The sequence below is a fragment of the Gossypium arboreum genome, chromosome 13 (genome assembly GCF_025698485.1).
Source record: "Gossypium arboreum isolate Shixiya-1 chromosome 13, ASM2569848v2, whole genome shotgun sequence".
Classification (NCBI taxonomy): domain Eukaryota; kingdom Viridiplantae; phylum Streptophyta; class Magnoliopsida; order Malvales; family Malvaceae; genus Gossypium; species Gossypium arboreum.
Genome location: NC_069082.1, coordinates 14660588 through 14681367, shown reverse-complemented (window position 1 = coordinate 14681367; position 20780 = coordinate 14660588). Strand labels below are relative to the sequence as shown.

The 20780-nt window shown below is 38.9% G+C and overlaps 1 protein-coding gene and 2 non-coding genes across 3 annotated transcripts; 1 reads left to right on the top strand and 2 right to left on the bottom strand.

Annotated features, from left to right (window-relative positions):
* Positions 1-207: 207 nt before the first annotated feature.
* LOC128287122 (small nucleolar RNA R71) lies at positions 208-314 on the bottom strand. The gene has a single exon (XR_008277819.1). It is a non-coding gene; the product is annotated as a small nucleolar RNA R71 (small nucleolar RNA).
* An 11020-nt stretch (positions 315-11334) lies between these two features.
* On the top strand, positions 11335-11925 carry LOC108462045 (uncharacterized). Its single transcript, XM_017762048.1, has 3 exons — positions 11335-11448; positions 11559-11691; positions 11759-11925. Exons 1-3 carry the CDS (start codon positions 11335-11337, stop codon positions 11923-11925), a joined length of 414 nt encoding a protein of 137 aa, XP_017617537.1.
* A 4963-nt stretch (positions 11926-16888) lies between these two features.
* LOC128287083 (small nucleolar RNA R71) lies at positions 16889-16995 on the bottom strand. The gene has a single exon (XR_008277783.1). It is a non-coding gene; the product is annotated as a small nucleolar RNA R71 (small nucleolar RNA).
* Between the last annotated feature and the right edge of the window lie 3785 nt (positions 16996-20780).

Here is a 20780-nt window from a genome sequence, read left to right as displayed (position 1 = left end):
TACCCAAATTCTCATCTAAGAACTTTCTTAGAGATTAATGAGTATAGTGGGATATTCGATGAGGTGATGAAACTATTTTTGTTCAAATTTTCTCTAGATGGGAGAGCTAAGGATTGACTCAACTTTCTCCTCCATGCCTCTATTACTTCGTAGGATCAATTGGTGGAGAAATTTCTAGCTAGATATTTCCCTCTTGCTAAAACTATCAAACTTTTAAGGGATATTTACACTTTCATTCAATATGATGGGGATACTATGTATGATGTGTGGGAAAGTTACAATGAACTTCTTAAAAAGTGCCCAAACCATGGCTTGGAAAGCGCTCAACAAATTTTGGTTTTTTACAGTGGATTAGATGTTGCGACGAAATTTCAAGAAAATGATGCATTTGGAGGTTCGTTAGTTTGAAAGTTCCCCAAATATGCTTATATGATTTTGGAAGATCTAATCTTTTGAAATTATAAGGTTTATGAGCATACTGTATGAAGAAACCAACAAAAGTTAATGTGAGGGGTGCACATTCTACTAAGTAATGTTATGAATATATTTAAGAGGCAAACTACTTGGGAAACCAGAACCAACAACAAAATAATGCAGTTGTTAACACTTATAATCTTGAATAGAGAAATCACTCAAAATTTTCATAGAGGAACAATCATTAGGGAACTAATGCACCAATTTAGATCAAATGCTCTGTTTGAGTTTCAACAAAGATAGCCACAAGGTCTACCTAAGAAAACAACTGAAGAGCTCTTTTTGGAATACATGAAAAAAAAATGATGCTCAAGTCTCAAGTCAAGAGGCAGCCCTTCAATCATTAGAGAAACAACTAGGCCATTTTGCAAATGCTTTAAGCAGTCGATCAAAAAGAACTTTGTTGGCTAACGCACAGCCAAATCTATAGATGGATTTTCGGAATGAGCAATCTAATTCAATTTTTCTTACAAGTAATAAAGAGAGCCTTAGTTACACTAGGTTAAGCAAATAGGTTAGTTAATCTGATTAACAAGATTTAATAACAGAAAAAGGGGTTGAACAGAGTTTGCCCCAAAATTCTAAGCAGAATAAAGAAAGAGTTGAAAAGTCAAAGTTAAAACTTGTTGAAAAAAAGACTCTAGTTTATCCACCTCCTCCATTCCTACGGTGGTTCCAAATGAGCACACTGGATAAACAATTTTATCGATTTCTAGATATGTATAAGAAACTAACTATAAACATTCCATTTGCAGAGGCCTTAGAGCAAATTTCGTGTTTTGTTAAGTTCATAGAAGACATATTGTCGAAGAAAATGTGTCTTAGAGATTATGAGATTATGGCTTTAACTAAAGAATGCAATGTAATTTTATAACATAAGTTGCTTTTAAAGCTTGAGGACCCAGGTAGTTTCGATATCCGATGCTCTATTGGTGTTAATTTTTCTATTAAAGCTTTGTGTTATCTAGGAGAAAGCATCAACTTGATGTCATCGTTAGTTTATAATAAGCTCAAACTAAGAGGGGTAATGCCTACATCAGTTACATTGCGATTAGCTGATATAACTCTAGCATATTTTAGGGGTGTTATGGAGAATGTTATTGTGAAGGTAGGAAACTTTTTTTTTTTACTTTATAGTTCTAGACATGGAGAAAGGCATTGATGTTCCCCTTATCCTTGGTAACCTTTACTAGCGATAGGGTGATCATTCATTGATGTCCAAAAGGGTGAACTTAGAATAAGGGTAGAAAATGAAAATGTAACCTTTAAGGTTTCTCCACTTTAAACTTGATGCAAGATCAGGAAGAGTGTTGTTTGGTTCAAGTTCTTGACAGGATTACAAAGAAGATAATCTTGCCAAGACTATAAATAAGGAGCTTCTTGGAAGGTAACCCAAGCTTCTAAACTTTTGCTTAATTTTTTTCTTTTCTTTAGTTTTTTATTTTTATTTTTACTTTTAAATATATACTAGACTTTCTAACCTACTTAAGCTCGGGTTTAAAGAAGTAATTGTAAATAAATTTAAAATTATGGATTAATGTTAAATTATATAAAAACATGACAAAGACACGCAATATCATTAAAATGAAATAAATATATGATCATTCGATCTCTTTACATAACATGGATAAAAAAATCATGTGAATCATATGTTGGATCTAACGACTTTAGTGTAGTATATTCGTTTGTAAACTTGTAATTTTTTTAATTGATTGGTTAATAAAAAAATCATTGATTACAGTAATATACTTTGTATGATTGTCCTCATATGGTTTTTTTTTACGCAAAGCAAAATGGAAGCAAATGTTGCTCATTGGTTGTCTAATATTTAAACTAATACTAAGTTCTATTACGTGGTTGGATCATAATACAAAAAGACAATTTATATTAGTAGATGAACCTAAATATGTCCTTAGTCTAATCGGAAATAAGCAAACCAATTGAAAGACTAATATGTCTTCTATCAAGTTTAATTGGGGGAGATGCTTTATATTGAGTATTGGAGTGGATAACTCCTAGAAGATAGACATAAATGTGATTGATTGACTGGACTGACAGTACTTCGGACTAGAACCAAGAAGAATATTGAATCCATTTATGGATTTTTTCACTTGTGACATTCATAAGGTAGCATACCTAAATCTTGAGTGGATGACGGACTATGTATGCGTGACTCATACACTTTGATGTAAGTAAAAGCCTGAGTTAGAATAGACAAGGAATCAAAATCTAGTTCATTGGGTGTACAACTATTATAGTATGTAGCATCATTCACAACAGTGGAATTCATAACCCTAGACATGGGTAAATGATATCCTCTCATTGACATTACATGGTTGATGAAAAGTAAACGTAGTCATAAGTTATTTGTGTTTGTGATGAATGACTTGATTATTATTTGATAGTGATTGACTTTTCATGAAGGAAGATGTAATGAATACCATGAGATAAAATAGGATCATATTAGGTGAAAGAATATTATCCCGAAGAGATTAAGGATATCATATAAGGGTAATACACTAATGACAAGTTCAATGTGTAACAGCATGTTTTTAGTGATGTCGGAACAATGGTTTTGAGACCACAATTCTAATTAGTGAATTATTATTTTATTATTTATTTAATGTCTATAGGATTATATTTAGGTTGTATTAAAATTTTGTTAAGAAATTTTAATGTTTAAATGGTTAATTAGGTAAAAAGGACTATATCGTAAAAGGGGTAAAAGTTGATTTTTATTAGTTAAAAAGGCTAAATAGCTATGGAAAGGAAAGCTAATGGACTTATATGACAGTTATATCAGTATCAAGAAGAGAAAAGTATCAGTGATAACGTCGGGTGCAGAGGCATCCTCATGTGCATGGATAGCATATGTTCTTGCTGGTGCTCGTGCCTCATATTTGACAGTTGAATCTTTTTTTGCACCTCGGTTTCAACTCACATTGCCAGGATTTCGAGGTAGTCTACCTCTTGCAGTGGGGTTGCTCGGCCTTGAAGTTTGAACAGTATATTTTTCAAGCCTTTCTGGGCAATCTCTGAGATAGTGGTCAAAGGAACTACATCTAAAACAGGCTCCAATTTTCGTTCGACACTCACCAAAATGAAATTTATTACAGTACTTGCATTTGGGTTTGGTATTTCTTACACTACCCGTACTAGTTACAGATGTAGCCTGAGATCTTGAATTGGAACGTGGAATACTTCTATCTTTCCTAGAGTACCCCGTAGAGGTGGTAAAGTGGTCAAAATTTTTCTTTGATTTCTTAGAAGCTGACTATTGTGACTTTCTCATAAATCTTTTACTCAAAGTTCTGGCTTTCATCTCAACCTGTTTCTTTTCTTTACTCAGCTCTTTAGCTTTATGTGTTCAATCAACCAGTATAACAAATTCTTTTAATCCAAGATTCCCAACCAACAACTTAATATCTTCATTCAGACCCTCTTCAAACCACTTACACATTGTGATTTCAGTCGGGATACACTCTCAGGCATACTTACTCAGTCGGAAAAATTTTCGTTCATACTTAGATACAATCATATGCCCCTGTTTAAGCTCCAGAAATTCTTTTCTTTTTTGATCAAGGATCCTCTGACTGATATATTTCTTTTTGAACTCAGTTTGGAAAAATTCCCATGTGACCATATCCTTCGGTACAATAGAAATTAGTGTATTCCACCATTGATAAGCCAAATCTTTTAATAGAGATACAACACATTTCAGACATTCGGCCGGTGTGCAAGATAATTCATCCAAAACACTGATAGTATTTTCTAACCAGAATTTGGCCCTTTTAGGATCATCTTCAGCTGTTGCTCTGAATTCTTCTGCCTATATTTTTTAATTTTATCTATGTGAGGCTTACTAGTTCTAACAAGTTCTATACCTTGAGGTATATCAGGAACTGGTTGAGAAATAGAAGGGGGTAGAGATTTTTTTACAACCAGATTTGTTCTTACGAATTCTGTAAACCATTCATTCATCATTTGGAAGAAGGATTCTTTTGCCTCTCCTCCTCAACCCTCAGATACGGGCATTCTACTACTAGATACTGCTCTTTGTACTAAAGCTTGAGCATTACTCTCAGCTTCTTCGGATTAAGCTCGGTTTGATGACATTACTATATGAAAAACATATTTAAAATGGTCAGGAGATAACACACTATCATAGGTTATATAATGGTATGAATAGCTAGAGTTGTACATGCTACGTTAGTCCGAGAATCAACTAAACCGTGACTCTTATACCAATAAATGTAACACTCCTAACCTATATTCATCGTTAGAACAGGGTTATAGAGCATTACTGGAGTTTACATGTAACGCCCCAAAATTTATGTTTTTGCTTTTGGGAATTTATGGCACTATTGAGTATCTGCTTCAGTGGTTAAATGTTCTGGGTGTGTGTGAGAGGTTCTAAGATCAAGCCTTACTTTGGAAAATTTTGGTATTTTTCTGAATAAAGTCTTAACCTTGCTCAATAGGCTTATGTTTAATTCTTGATAAGAATATATCAGAATGGGCCTGCTGGTCTGGTGGCTAAGTGGAGTGTTGGTGTGAGAAAGGTCTTGGGTTCTACTCTCTATAACGATAAGGGTTGTATTTTGCTTCTAGTAGTGGCTAGAGTTGTGCTGATTAGGGACTCTAAGTAGTGGTGTGTAGTGGGGGAGTGTGGGAGTGGAAGTAGGAGGGAATTAAGGGATTTGGGGTGAGTTCAAATTTACCCAGCAATTTTTTTTGAAAAAATTCAGTTTCTCTCCCCTCTTGAAGGAAATTCTGCTGTTCATTCTTCTCTTTCCCCAGCCAAAAATCCTCCATTCTCTCTTTGTTCTCCTTTTTGCTACCTTGTTGGACGGTAATTGTTCTCCCTTCCTCATTTGTGGCTTTTCTTTAAGTACTACGGTAAGTAGTCTCTTGTGGTTGTGATTTTGGACGTTAAGTTTTGTTGAGGTTATTTATTTTGTTGATTTGGCATCATCGCATTGCTGATATCAAGACTCTTCTCGTGCTGCTTCGTTAGCAAACTGAATTTGAAGCGTTAGGGGTAAGTTTTAATCGCTCGTCGATTGAGTAATCCGTTTGGATTGGTTTTAACTCGATGTTTGAATGTCTAACTGAGTAGTTTTGGGTAAATATAGGTTCGGGAAGGCTCAGAGTTCGTCTTAGGTTCAATTGAAACTAGGTGGGTACCCGAAAACGCAGGAAATGAGGTTTCAGTGAAAGTCAAAAACCATTCTGTCGATGCCACACGGCCATGTGGTAGGCCGTGTGCCCTAACACAGGCGTGTGATCGATGAGGCTAGGCCTTGCGCACTGGACACGACTGTGTGATGGCCAAGTAGGCCGTATGCAAGACATGAGCTCGACCTTTTAGGCTATGTGAGCCACACGGGTATGTGGGCCCATACGGGTGAACCACACGGGCGTGTAGAATTGTAGGCCAGACAATGTGATCCACACAAGCAAGGCCAATTTAGGCAGAGTAGGCCACATGGGCGTGTGGGCCCACATGAGCAGGCCACATGGGCGTGTGAGCCTATTTTTTTGGAAAACTCTATAAGGTTGCATACGTCGTCCAAGTTGACAGTGACCTGTTGCAGGGTTGGTAAGCATTACTCAGACCCCTAATTTCGTGATCTGCTTATGTGATGTATGATTTAATTATGTGATACTTAGTGTGTAAATCTGAACTATTTGAGCAATCTGATAGACTGTATTTTAACATGCCATTTATGTATGTTGCATTGCATCGGGGTTAGGTTGTTGTTATCAGAGGAAGTATTCTGAAAGGCTTTGAAGCCTGATATATGGCAGCTTAGCTGTAATTATCTGATTATGTGTCGCATTTTGGTACAGCCTGGTGTGTAGGGATGGGTGGGTTGATTTTATCCCCACATGGTGTGTAGGGTTGGACGGAGATGATGTGTAGAGGCTGGTGGATAGGACTTTGATGATCTATTCTGCATCTGTATCTGAGTTGGCTAAGGCCTAAACTGTTCTGTAATGGGCTCTAGCCTCATACTGTATTCTGGTGTATGTTTGAATGCATGTTTTATCCACGAGGATTACACACTGAGTTTGCGAAAACTCACCCTTTTCTATTTTATCTGTTTAGGTAATCCTCAATAGTAGACGGATCAGAGCAGCAGAGGACTTAGCGGTGGCCACACGGTTATCCACTTGGACTATTTATTGTTTACTTATGTTTTAATTTATATTTGGGAAAATTTGATATAATTAAGGCCTTTATGGATTTTTACTTAATTTGGGATTTTGTAATGTTTTACGGGTTTTTTATTGCTAGTAGTAGGAAAACTCGGGTTTTATAAAGAATCAAATGTTTTATGAAACTACCATGCATGCGAAAATGCTTTTAAAAGCTTCTAAAAAGTTTAACGTTTTAAAAATGGTTAACGATTGAAAACAAATGACACGTTTTAGAAGATAACATAAGATGATGAAAAGAGGTACCTACGGAGAAATGGTCTTAACGTCATTTCGATTTATAAAGCACTATCATGTGATATCGCTAGATTCGACCATAACTTGGGGTTTTACATTTAGTGGTATCAGAGTCAGGTTGCAAAACTTGGATGTAGATTTGGGTTTTAAAGAAATGATTTGTAAATAACCTGAAATATTTTTTGAAATAAGTATGTGGTACGCCAAGTCTCCAGCGCCGATACTGTAAGTTCTTTGAAAATCTATTTAGAATTGTCTGAAAATATGATTAGAATATTCTGAAACTACTTTAGGTAGTATAGCACACCGAAAACACTTTAGGAAGTGTAAACTGAAACCAGTAGTGAGACTACGATTCGCGATAACAGACTCTAAACTTCTGATACTGTACTGTATAAAATATTTGTTAATAAATATTGGAACTGTAACTAATGCATAAAACTGTTAATACAGATAAATTTTAAAATTTACGATGAGCACACGTGGTACTCATAGACGAGGTACTAAAGGCGATGGTAGGGGCAGTAGAGGGGCTCGAGCTGAGTCCTTGACATCTGATACTATTCTGAATATGGATACTAGTGAGACAGCGGTATCACTTGTGACAGAGATTGGGTCTGGGTCTCATGATCGTGTGGTTAGGGATGGCACACTGTCCGAAGCCATGCTACGAATTTTGGAGAGGGTCGCTGGGCCCAATACTAGTTTTGGAGGCCGAGGGTCGGTTACAGAATGACTCCGGTCCAATGGGGCTTAGTTATTCAGGGGTGTCGTTGGAGTCGCCCTTAACGTGGCTGAGTGTTGGATGGAGGCGACGGAGAGAATTATGGACGACCTGGATTTTACTGAGCAGAAGCTTAAGGGGGCTGTTTCTCTGTTACGTGATGAGGCATACAAGTGGTAGCTCACGGTTAAAGAAGGTACTCAACCCGACCGTTTGACCTGGGATTATTTTAAGACTGTGTTCTAGGATAAGTATGTAGGGGCCAACTATATGATGCCAGGAGGCGTGAGTTCCTTAATCACACCCAGGGAGACCGTCCAGTGGCCGAGTATGAGGCTAAATTTTGAGAGTGAGCCATTATACACGAGGCATAGTGGCAACTTAATATGAGAGATGTGTACGTTTTGAGGATGGCCTCAGGGATAATCTAAGGGTGCTGATAGCTCCGCAGAGGGAGTGTGAGTTTACTGTTCTAGTCGAGAAGGCCAAGATTGCTGAGGATGTTAAGCGCGCAGAGTGCCAGAACAGAGATCGCAAGAGGGCTCAGAACAAGAGGGATTCAGGGCCCTCGAGTTCTGGGTTGAGGCCTAAGAAAAAGGCCATATTTGATGGGCCAGTGAGAGTTGGGCCTCCTGTTGCACCTACTGGGATCTTACCTTGTGGACATTGTGGTAGATGCCATCCGGGCGAGTGTTGGAGGACCACTGAGGCATGTCTGATGTGGGTTCACAGAGCATCGTGTAAGAGATTGTCCATTGAGAACTGATTAGATGCAAGCTCTAGTTACTGGGACTGCACCGCCACCGGGAGTAGTTCAGTAGCCATTTAGAGGTCAAGGTCAGGCCAAGGATGGTAATGGCATGGGCCAAGGACAGATAGCACTGGGTAGAGGTGCTAGATTGACTGAGGCAAAACAGCCTGCTTTGGTCTATGCTACTCGTCATCGTGAGGACAGAGATGCTCCGAACGTCATTACGGGTACATTTTTAATCTTTAATGTACCTTATCTTGCACTGATAGACATAGGCTCTACACACTTATACGTAGCTAGTACTGTGTTTGAAACCTTGAGCATTCCGGTTGAAAGTACTTCTAGCGAGGTAACTATTGTGAGCCCGTTGGGATAGTCTATTCGAGTAAGTAAACAGTTTAGAGACGTCCCATTAGAGGTCCGAGGGATAGTATTTCTAGCTAATTTGATGGAGCTCCCATTTGGGGAGTTCGATTTGATATTGGGGATGGATTGGTTAGTAAAGCACCAAGTAAGTTTGAATTTGCGACAAAAAGGAGTGTTGAGAACTGATGAGGACAATGAGGTAATTGTGATTAGGGAATGACAAGACTACCTGACTAATGTGATCTCTGCTTTGGTAGCGGAAAGGGTGTGAGGCATTCTTGGCCTATGTCAGTATTTCTGATTCTAGGGACTCTTCAGTTAAAGACATCAGAACAGTGAGGGATTTTCTAGACGTGTTTCATGAGGAGTTATCAGGGTTACCTCCAAGTTGTGAGGTGGATTTTGGGATTAAGTTGTTTCCTGGCACAGCTCCAGTGTCTATCGCTAGTTATCGAATGGAACGAAAAGAGCTGACAAAACTTAAGGCTCAAATTCAGGAGCTGTTAGACCGTGGGTTCGTTCATCCTAGTGTGTCTCCATGGGGAGCACCTGTTCTGTTTGTAAAGAAGAAAGATGGGACGAGGAGGATGTGCATCGACTATCGACAGTTGAATAAGCTAACGATTAAGAAAAAATACCCACTTCTGAGGATAAACAACTTATTCGACCAGTTTAGAGGGGCTTCTGTGTTTTCTAAGATCGATTTGTGTTCGGGTTACCATCAGTTGAGAGTCAAGGAGGCTAATGTGCATAAGAAGGCATTTAAGACTCGATATGGACATTACAAGTTCCTAGTTATGCCTTTTGCTTTGACTAATGCACCGATGACATTTATGGATTTAATGAACAGAGTATTTCAGCCCTACCGGATCAGTTTGTGGTGGTGTTTATCTGTTACATTTTGGTGTATTCTAAGATAGAGGATGAGCACGATGAATATCTCAGAGTGGTTGTACAGATTCTTCGTGAGAAACAGTTGTATGTGAAGTTCAACAAGTGTGAGTTCTGGCTTCAGGAAGTGACATTTCTGGGACATGTAGTTTCTGCTGAGGGGATACAAGTTGATCCTCATAAGATTGAGGCTGTGTTGGGTTGGAAATAGTCAAAGAATGTGTCTGATACTTGCAGCTTTCTGGGGCTAGAAGGATATTATTGATGTTTTGTAGAAGGGTTCTCTTTGATCGCAACTCCGATGACTAAGCTATTGCATAAGGGAGTTCCTTCCGTTTGGACTGATGCACAGCAGGAGAGCTTTGATAAGCTCAAGACGGTTTTAACTCAGGCTCCTATTCTAATACAGCCTGAGCCCAGTAAAAACTTCATGGTATACAATGATGCGCAGCATGTGGGTCTGGGTTGTGTTCTGATGCAAGTTAAGAAGGTAATTGCTTATGTATCTCGACATCTTAAGACTCATGAGGCGAACTATCTGACGCACAACTTAGAGTTGGCAGCAGTGGTATTTGTATTGAAAATCTGGAGGCATTACTTGTATGGTGAAAGGTGTATTATCTACACTGATCACAAGAGCCTCAAGTATCTCCTCACTCAGAAGGAGTTAAACCTTAGGCAGGGTAGATGGGTTGAACTACTTAAGGATTACGACTGTACGATTAAATACCACCCTGGTAAGACTAACGTGGTGGCCAGTGTACTGAGTCGTAGGGATGTGATTGATCTGAGGGTGATGTTTGCTCGCCCCAGTTTATTTGATGATGGTAGTTTATTGGCCGAGCTACAGGTTAAGCCGACTTGGATAGATCAGATTAATGGTAAATAGTTGGAGGATGAGTCTTTGCGTCTTTGGTTTGGACAGATTGAAAGTTGTAACATTACGAATTTTACATTGAACAGTGATGGGGTACTATGTTTCTGCGGTTGAATTTATGTATCGAATGATGAGGATTTGAGACAATCAATTCTGAGGGAAGCGTATAATATCCCTTATGCTATGCATCTCGGCGGGAAGAAAATGTACCGAGATCTTCGAGAGTTATATTGGTGGCCAGGGTTGAAGCGTGTGGTCACTGATTTCGTTGCTCACCGTTTGACTTGTCAGTAGGTTAAGGCTGAGCATCAGTTACCTTCGGGTTTGCTGCAGCCGGTTGAGATACCGATGTGGAAATGTGAGCAAGTAATGATGGACTTCATTAGTGGGTTGCATCTAACACCCACTAAGAAGGATTATGTATAGGTTATCGTGGATCAATTGACCAAGTTTTCTCACTTCATTCCACTCAGGACGGACTTCTCTCTACAGAAATTGTGTAAACTCTACATATCAGAAATAGTGAGACTTCATGGGGTACCCCAGTCGATAATCTCTGTTAGGGATCCACGTTTCACGTCTCGATTCTGGAAGAAGCTTCATGAGGCTCTGGGTTCAACATTGGACTTCAGTACTACTTTCCATCCTCAGATAGATGGTCAATCTGAGAGGGTGTTTCAGACATTGGAGAATATGTTGAGGAGCTGTGTGATTGACTTCCGAGGCAGTTGGAAGGAGTATTTGCCGTTTGCAGAGTTCGCTTACAATAATAGTTACCAGTCTAGTATACAGATGACACCTTACGAGGCACTTTATGGTCATAAGTGTCACACCCCTTTATGCTGGACTGAGTTGGGTGAGCGACGTGTTCTGGGTCTTGAGTTGGTTTTTGAGACAGAGGATAAGGTTAGGTTGATTCAAGATCGACTAAAAGCGGCATCGGATAGGCAGAAATCTTATACAGATCTAAAGAGATGTGAAATCGAGTGTTTTGTGGGGGACTTCGTGTTCTAAAGGTCTCGCCATGGAAGAAGATTCTGATGTTTGGTTGTAAGGGCAAGCTGAGCCCTAGATTTATTGGGTCGTACCGTATTCTGAAACGAGTAGGACCGGTTTCTTATCAATTGGAACTACCTCCAGAGTTAGACCGTATCCACGATTCACGTCCCGATGTTGAAGCACTACTGCTCTGATCCCACACATATTGTTCCTCTAGAGAAGATTGAGGTTCGACCAGATCTGACCTTCGAGGAGGAGTCGATTCAGGATTTGAATCGAGACGTTAAAGTTATGAGGAGGAAACCCATTCCTTTAGTAAAGGTGCTGTGGCGGAATCATAGCACTGAGGGGGTTACATGGGAGCTTGAAGATGCAATGTGCTAGCAGTATCCTCATTTGTTCTGATTAGGTAAATTTCAAGGCCAAAATTTTCTTTTTGGGGGGTAGAGTTGTAATGCCCCAAAATTTATGTTTTTGTTTTTGTGAATTTATGACGCAATTGAGTATCTGCTTCAGTGATTAAATGTTCTGGGTGTGTGTGAAAGGTTCCAAGTTCAACCCTTACTTGGGAAAATTTTGCTATTTTTCTGAATAAAGCCTTAACCTTGCTCAATAGGCTTATGTTTAATTTTTGATAAGAATATATCAGAATGGGTCTGCTGGTTTGGTGGCTAAGTGGAGTGTTGGTGTGAGGGAAGTCTTGTGTTCGACTCTCTAGGATGAAAAGGGTTGTATTTTTGCTTCTAGTAGTGGCTAGAGTTGTGCTGATTAGGGACTTTGAGTAATGGTGTGCAGTGGGATGGTGTGTAGTGGGGGAGTGTGAGAGTGGAAGTAAGAGGCAATTAAGGGATTTGGGGTGAGTTCTACTTTACCTAGCAACTTTTTTTTAAAAAAAATTCTGTTTTTCTCCCCTCCTGAAGGAAATTTTACTGTTCATTCTTCCCTTTCCCCAGTCAAAAATCCACCCTTCTCTCTTCGTTCTCCTTTTTGCTCCCTTGTTGGACGGTAATCGTTCACCCTCCCCAATTTGTGGTGTTTCTTTAAGTACTACGGTAAGTAGTCTCTTGTGGTTGTGATTTTGGACGTTAAGTTTTGTTGAGGATATTTATTTTGTTGATTTGGCAGCATCGCATTGCTGAGACTAAGACTCTTCTCGTGCTGCTTCGTTAGCAAACTGAACTTGAAGTGTTAGGGGTAAGTTTCAATCACTCGTCGATTGAGTAATCCGTTTGGATTGGTTTTAATTCAATGTTTGAGTGTCTAACTGAGTAATTTTGGGCAAATATAAGTTCGGGAAGGCTAGGAGTTCGTCTTAGCTTCAATTGAAACCAGTTGTGTACATGGAAACACAGGAAATGAGGTTTCGGCGAAAGTCAAAAACCATTCTATCCACGCCACACGGCCATGTGGTAGGCCGTATGCCCTAACACGGGCGTGTGATCGACGAGGCTAGGCCGTGAGTACTGGGCACGGCTGTGTGATCTACTAGGCCAGGTAGTGCGTATTGGGCACGGCCGTGTGATGGCCAAGCAGGTCATGGGCTCGACCTATTGGGCCATGTGGGCTACACGGCATGTGGGCCCATATGTGTGAACCACTCGGGCGTGTGGAATTCTGGGCTAGGCTGTGTGATCCACATGGCTAAGGCCAATTTAGGCTGAGTTGGCCACACGGGCTTGTGGGCCCACACGGGTAGGCCACATGGGAGTGTGAGCCTATTTTTTTGGAAAACTCTGTAAGGTTGCATGGGTCGCCCAAGTTGATTGTGAACTATCATAGGGTCGGTAAGCATTACTCAGACCCCTAATTTCATGATCTGGTTATGTGATGTATGATTTTAAGCATGTGATACTTAGCGTGTAACTCTGAATTGTTTGAGAAATCTGATAGACTGCATTTTAGCATGCCATTTATGTATGTTGCATTGCACCATGGTTGGGTTGTTTTTATTAGAGGAAGTATTTTGAAAGGCTTTTAAGTCTGATATCTGGAAACTTAGCTGCAATTATCTGATTATGTACTGCATTCCGGTATAGTCTGGTGTGTAGGGATTGGTGGGTTGATTTTATCCCTACATAGTGTGTAGGTTGGACGGAGATGGTGTGTAGAGGCTGGTGGGTAGGACTTTGATGATCTGTTCTGCATCTGTATCTGAGTGGGCTAAGGCCTAGATTGGTTCTGTAATGGGCTCCGGCCCCAGACTGTATTCTGATGTATGTTTGAATACATGTTTTATCCGTGAGGATTACACATTGAGTTTGTGAAAACTTACCCTTTTCAGTTTTATCTGTTCAAGTAATCCCTAGTAGTAGACGGATCGGAGCAGCAGAGGACTCAGCGGTGGTCACACAATTTTCCACTTGGACTATTTACCGTTTACTTATGTTTTAATTTATATTTGGGAAAATTTAATATAATTAAGGCCTTTACGGATTTTTGCTTAAATTGGGATTTCAAAATGTTTTACGGGTTTTTTGCTGCTAGTAGTAGGAAAACTCAGGTTTTCAAAAGAATCAAATGTTTTACGAAACTACCACGCATACGAAAATGCTTTTAAAAGCTTCCGCAAAGTTTAATGTTTTAAAAATGGTTAACGATTGAAAACAAATGACACGTTTTAGAAGATAAAATAAGATGGTGAAAAGAGGTACTTACGGAGAAATGGTCTTAACAACATCGCGATTTCTAAAGCACTATCATATGATATCGCTAGATTTGGGCATAACGTCTAGGCTGAGTTTAGGGCATTACATTACAGATCAAATACAGTAAATATCAATCATACTGTCCCTTCAATGGGCCCTCGAGGCCCAAAATATGCATTTAAAATAAGTCGGGACTAAACCGGAAACTCAGATAATTTTTTGTAAAATTCCAAAATTTTTCCTAGTTGTAGGGAACACACGCCCATGTGGCCAGGCCATGTGGTTCACACGGTCAAGAGATACACCTGTGTTGTAACACCCCTTACCCGTCCCTGAGATCGGGATAAGGTACGAGGCATTACAGAACATAAACAAGGTATTTCCGAAAAATACTTGTCATAAAATTTCATTCCAAATTAAAATCGACCAAACAAAATCATTTTGTCCTTATCTTGGACCTACGAGGTCTAAAACATACATTAGAAGTAACCCAGAACTAAACTGAGAACTTAAGAAGATTCTAAGAAAGTTTCTAGGTTTAAGCCTCACACGCCCGTGTGGAGGCAATGCACACGCTCGTGTGCTTTGGGACACGCCCGTGTCCCTTACCCGTGTGAAATTTTTAGAATTTATTTTTTTCGAACTTACAAGGGTTTTCACACAGCCGAGCACACGCCCGTGTCCAAAAACCTAGACATTCTGTTTATGACATCATCATTTATTTAGAGGCACATAGCCAAGGCACACGTCCGTGTGCTAGGCCATGTCCTCGACACGACTGAGACACACGGCCGTGTCTCTACCCATGTGTTTACTACCATGCATACTGACTTATAAATTTTCAATGCAGGGGACACACAACCATTCAATATGCCCATGGGGCAGACCGTGTGTCATACACGGCCTAGACACATTGATAAACTGTAATATATACATATTTTTACCCCATGCTTAATGCATTTTATGGATGATTTTCCCTTTGAATTGGTGAATTCGATGCTCCTAATGCTTTAATTTCATGTTTTAAAGAGAAAGGAACGAGAAACGGGCCAAAAACAGAGAAAATGGGCCAAAGTACGAAATCAACACGGCCTGGACTTCCTCACACGGGCAGACCACACGGCTGTGTCAATTTGGCAGATTCGAAGCACGATTCACATGGGCGTGCCCCTGCCAAGCCCAAGTCGAGTCCAATTCAGAAAAGGCTAATTTTGAGGGTTTTTAGGCATACTAAAGCCTATAAATATGCCCTAAAGGAAGTGAAAGGGGGAGACGGAGAGGAAGGAAGTCGATTGATCCATCTCAGAAGTCAGAGTCACCATCAAGACTGAAGATCTCCCCTGAATTTCCCTTCAGAAGTTTTGGTTTTTCTTTATGTTTTGTATTCGTTATTCTTCTGAGATGTTTTCCTTTTTAGTTATGAACTAAATCCCCTAAATATCTAAGGGGAATGAAACCTAAGACAAATCTTGTTATTATTTTTTGAATTGTATGATAAATATTTAACTTGTTCTTAATTATGTGTTCTTAATTCTTATTTTGATATCCTAGGATACTGATTCAAGATAAGCTCTTATACAGAGGAGGAATAGACCCTGTCTAAGACTACATTTGTCATAATTAAGCGGAGTTGTTTGCGCGCCTAGACATAGGGTGACAAGATTTTGCCGGATTAGGGTGAAACCTAATAAGGGGATCCATAAATCGAGTTAATGCAACCCTAGGTGTTAATTAGAGAAAAGTCTCAATTATTCAATCTAGGGATTAGATGTTATTAGTCTTGAATAGGGATAATAACATAACTTAGGGATCTCTACGGAACAAGTTATATGAATAAATCGTCTGATTCGGAGCCAAAATAACAAGTACAGTCTAGGTGGATTTTTCCTTAGGTATTGTCTTAATTCAATTATTTTCCAAAAGTAATCCCCCAATTCCATTCTCTGTGAATTCTTAGATTAGTTAATTAGTTAGTTAAAACAAAACCTCCTTATTCTTAGGCTAGATAACAAAAAGATAGTCATTACTAGTACTTTTAGTTCCTTTGGGTTCGACAATTTGGTCTTGCTAAAACTATACTACTGTTCGATAGGTACACTTGCCTGCATCACAATAATAGTTAGTTTTGAGAATGATTAATTATAAATATTTAAAACTTACCTGTCATGAAAATCGCGATCAAGTTTTTGGCGCCGTTGCCGGGGATCGAACCCGAGTCACCCGCGTGACAGGCGAGAATACTCACCACTATACTACAACCCCCAATCGAAGAGATTGCTGAAAAACAAGACAATCAGCTACCTCCTGTAATTGCGGTTAATCAAAATCCTGCTCGACGCACTATGTATGATTATGCTAAACCTTATTTAACAGGAACTGAATCGAGCATAGTTAGACCTGCTGTAGCTGCAAATACTTTTGAACTAAAACCTAACAGTATTCAAATGATACAGCAATTTGTTTAGTTTGATGGTTTGCAGGATGAGGATCCCAACACTCATTTAGCAAACTTTTTGGAACTATACGAGACATTTAAAATTAATGGTGTTTCTGATGATGCCATTCGTCTTCGGTTATTCCCTTTTTCGTTGAGGAACAAAGCTAAATATTTGTTGAACTCATTACCACGAGAGTCAATTACTTCTTGGGAACAAATGATCGAAAAACTTTTACTAAAATATTTTCCGCAGACTAAAATGGCTAAATTATGTAATGATATCTCTTCGTTTATGTAGATGGACTTAGAAACTCTTTACGATGCATGGGAAAGATACAAGGACTTACTGAGAAGTTGCCCTCACCATGGGTTACCGCTTTGGCTTCAGGTTCAAACATTCTATAATGACCTGAATCCTTCGACTCGACAAATGGTTAACGCAGCTACTGGCGGAACCATCAATAATAAAACACCTAAAGATTCTTATGAGTTTATAGAGGAGATGTCACTGAATAAAAATCAGTGGCAAGTCATGAGGACTAAGCCAACTAAAACAGCAGACGTTTATAATGTCGACTTGGTTACTATGCTGTCAAACCAGGTAGAACTTCTAAATAAAAAGATTGATGGTTTTCTTAGTTCTTCACAGGTTCACCCAGTAATACAGTGCGAAGCAAGTGGAAGTGGAACAAGCCATTCAGAATACCAACCTTATGGCCACAACATGGATAGCGAGCAGTTAAATTACATGGGTAATAATCCTCGATCTCAAAAAAATCCATATAGTAACACTTACAATGCAGGTTGGAAGAACTACCCAAATTTCTCGTGGGGCGGTCAAGGAAATCAAAGACCACAACACACTCCGGGTTTTCAACAGCCACCCTATCAACAGGAAAAGAAACCGAACCTTGAAGAGATGCTTAGAAAGTTTATGTCAGAAACCCATTTTCAGAATACCGAAACAACACTTAAAAATCAACAAGCGTCAATCCAAGGGCTCGAAACTCAGATAGGCCAGCTTTCTAAACTAATTTCCGAACGACCACAAGGTAGCCTGCCAAGCAACACTGAATCTAACCTAAGAGAGAAACTCAATGCAATTTCCATTCAAGATGAGGAAGGGTTAGTGGCAAAACCATGGCCAGAACTGGTGGTAAACGAAGGTAAGAATGAGGTAGGCCAAAACGAACAAAAATTGGTAAGTACAGAATATAAACCTCGTGTGCCATACCCCAATGCGACAAGGAAAGACTGCTCAGATGAACAATTTGGTAAATCCCTTAAACTTTTAAAGAAACTACATATTAACCTACCGTTTATTAAAGCACTTTCGCAGATGCTGAACGCAGTCAAATTTTTAAAGGAGCTTCTAGAAAATAAACGAAAGTTAGATGAAAGGTCGCATGTAGAGTTGAACGCTGTTTGCTCAGCCATTCTTCAGAATAAAATACCCAACAAACTAAAAGATCCAGGGAGTTTTACTATTCCTTGTTTAATTGGTAGTTTAGATGTTAATAATGCGTTGGCTGATTTAGGGGCTAGTATCAATGTTATGCCTTACAAATTGTTTAAGCAACTAGGTATAGGGAAACCCAAACAAACTAGGATTAGCATTCAATTAGTAGATAAAACTGTCAGATTTCCTAGGGTATCATTAAAGACGTACTCGTTAAAATTGACAAATTTATATTCCCAGTTGATTTTGTTGTTTTAGACATAGAAGAGGACAGTAATGTTCCTTTAATTTTGGGAAGGCCCTTTTTAGCAACTGCTAGAACAATTATTGACGTTGGCACAGGTGAACTAACACTTCGTGTAGGAGACGAAACAATCACCCTTCAAGCTCGCAACTCGAACAACATATCAAAAATTGAAGGTGATTGTACAAATTGTTCTACTAAGACTGATCATACAGTGTAGCCTATTATGCAGGAAATAAGTTTGAAGGACACACATGAGCCATGTTCAATCCACAACAAAGGATCTACACATGAAGAATGAATGTTACAAATCGAGGAGTTAGATGAATGGCTGACATTTAAACCTAGAAAACACGATAAACCAAAACTATGCTAGAACGAGCTTAATGCCTCACCAAATCAACTTAAGGTTGGAGATAAGGTTTCATTAGATGCCACAGATCTTCACATTGACACTACCAAACCGAATGAAGAAATTCCTCTTACAGTACTTAGCATTTTCCCATTTGGTATAGTCGAGGTAAGTCATCCCAAGTTTGGCAGTTTTAAGGTAAACAACACTCGTCTAAAACCTTATTTTGATGAGAATGATAGAAGGAATGAGGAGTATAAACTCCTCAAACCCCCATGACCATTCAATGGAGAGGTAAGTCGAGCTTAGACTATAAATAAGCGCTTCTCGAGAGGCAACCCGAGTACTAACGGTTTTAAATTATTTAAATTTCAAATTTTAAACATCTAGGTCACTAACAGAGTCTTTGAGCACAGGTTCTAACTCCACATGGTAAAACACACGGCCGTGCGAAAACAGGGTAAAAGTTATCTTTCCCAACACGGGATGCGATAAGTGGCCACGGGCGTGCGTCCTGGCTGTGGTCAAATTTACCAAATGAACACAGGCGTTTGACACGCCCGTGACTAGCACCCATGGACAACACTGTCAAAACAACATGGGCGTGTGCAGAGCTACACGACCGTGGGAAAAGCAAACCACATCACACACAGTCGCGTAACATGATCATATAGCCACACGACCTATACATAAGGGCATGCCCTAAGGCCGTGTGATGACATCTCACTTCGCAACAAACATGGGCGAGACACGGTCCACACGGGCGTGTGAACCGGCCGTGCCACTTGAAAAATTGCATTATCTATCTTATTTTATTTTTCTTTTATTAATTTTTGAAGATTATTTTTTTTAAACACGGCTTATCTTTCTGATTACTATCAAATTATTCCCCCAATTCTCCTTTTGTCTTTTAGAATCATGTTTGTCTTCCAGCTTTATTTCCAACAACTCGCTCTAGCTAATCCAGGAATTTCATCCATTTTAAACTCAGGAAGTTTCACTTTTCTCTTTATCTTATGAACTTACACTGAAATTTGTTAAAATATCTATCTTTGTACATTGAGGAAAATGTACATCCTAAGTGTGGGGGGGTATTCATTTCCCTATAAGAAAAATCCCTGAATGACTACCGTGTTCTCTTGAAAAGCTCTCATATCATTTTTAGGATAAATTTTGATTGATTTATGATTTTGATTGATATATCCTGAATTAAAACATAGGCATTTATGCATTTATTGTTTAAACTTTAAGACATTAGAGAATCAAGCATGATAAGTTAATTTTTAAGAAATTAAAATTTTAGGTTGTTTCCCCAAAGTTTAGGTATTACTTTGAATTGGAATTCACAAGTTTTAAACATCAAAAAGCCATAATTTTTGTGAGATTTTTGATCTTTTTGAGCATCTATTAATTCTTTCATGCTCACTTTTATTATTGCTCTGAGTGCGTCAGTCTTGAACTGTTATTCTAGAACTTGCTTGATTATGCATGTCAAGACCACACTATTTGATTTGATATGTCAAAATGAGAAAGGCACTTAGGATTAACCCACTCATGCCATGAAAAGCCTACCTCCACGATTAACCCTTAGTAAATCCCGTTGAGCTAACAAGCCATTTCTTGTATTACCCTTAATATTAACCCTTAACCCATTATTGTTGAAATCCCTTAAATTAATTTGATCCCCTTTTTTTGTCGAGATTGGAATTGAAATAGTTTCTTAACTATGTTTTATTCTACTTTGATTTAATTCTTGTTTTGAAAAAAAAATGTATACATCCTAGTAGCAGTAATCTTCTGAGACAAAGAAGTTAAATTCCATATTCTGAGAAGAGCCTCGTTGTACGCAATTGATAACTAGCTATTTTTCTAGTTAGGTAATTTTTCAAGTCAATCTCGATTCTAACCTTTTCTTTCAGCTCGAGACCACACCCCCTAACCAAGCCTCGTTACAACCCTTTAAAGAACTTTTGATTGATGTATCATATCAATTTATAGTGGTGGAGATTTGATTTTAATGCTAGCCTCTGCTAATGACTTTTCATTATTGACTATTGAGTGCTTCATTTATTGTACTTAAACACCTCGAGTGATTTGAGTGA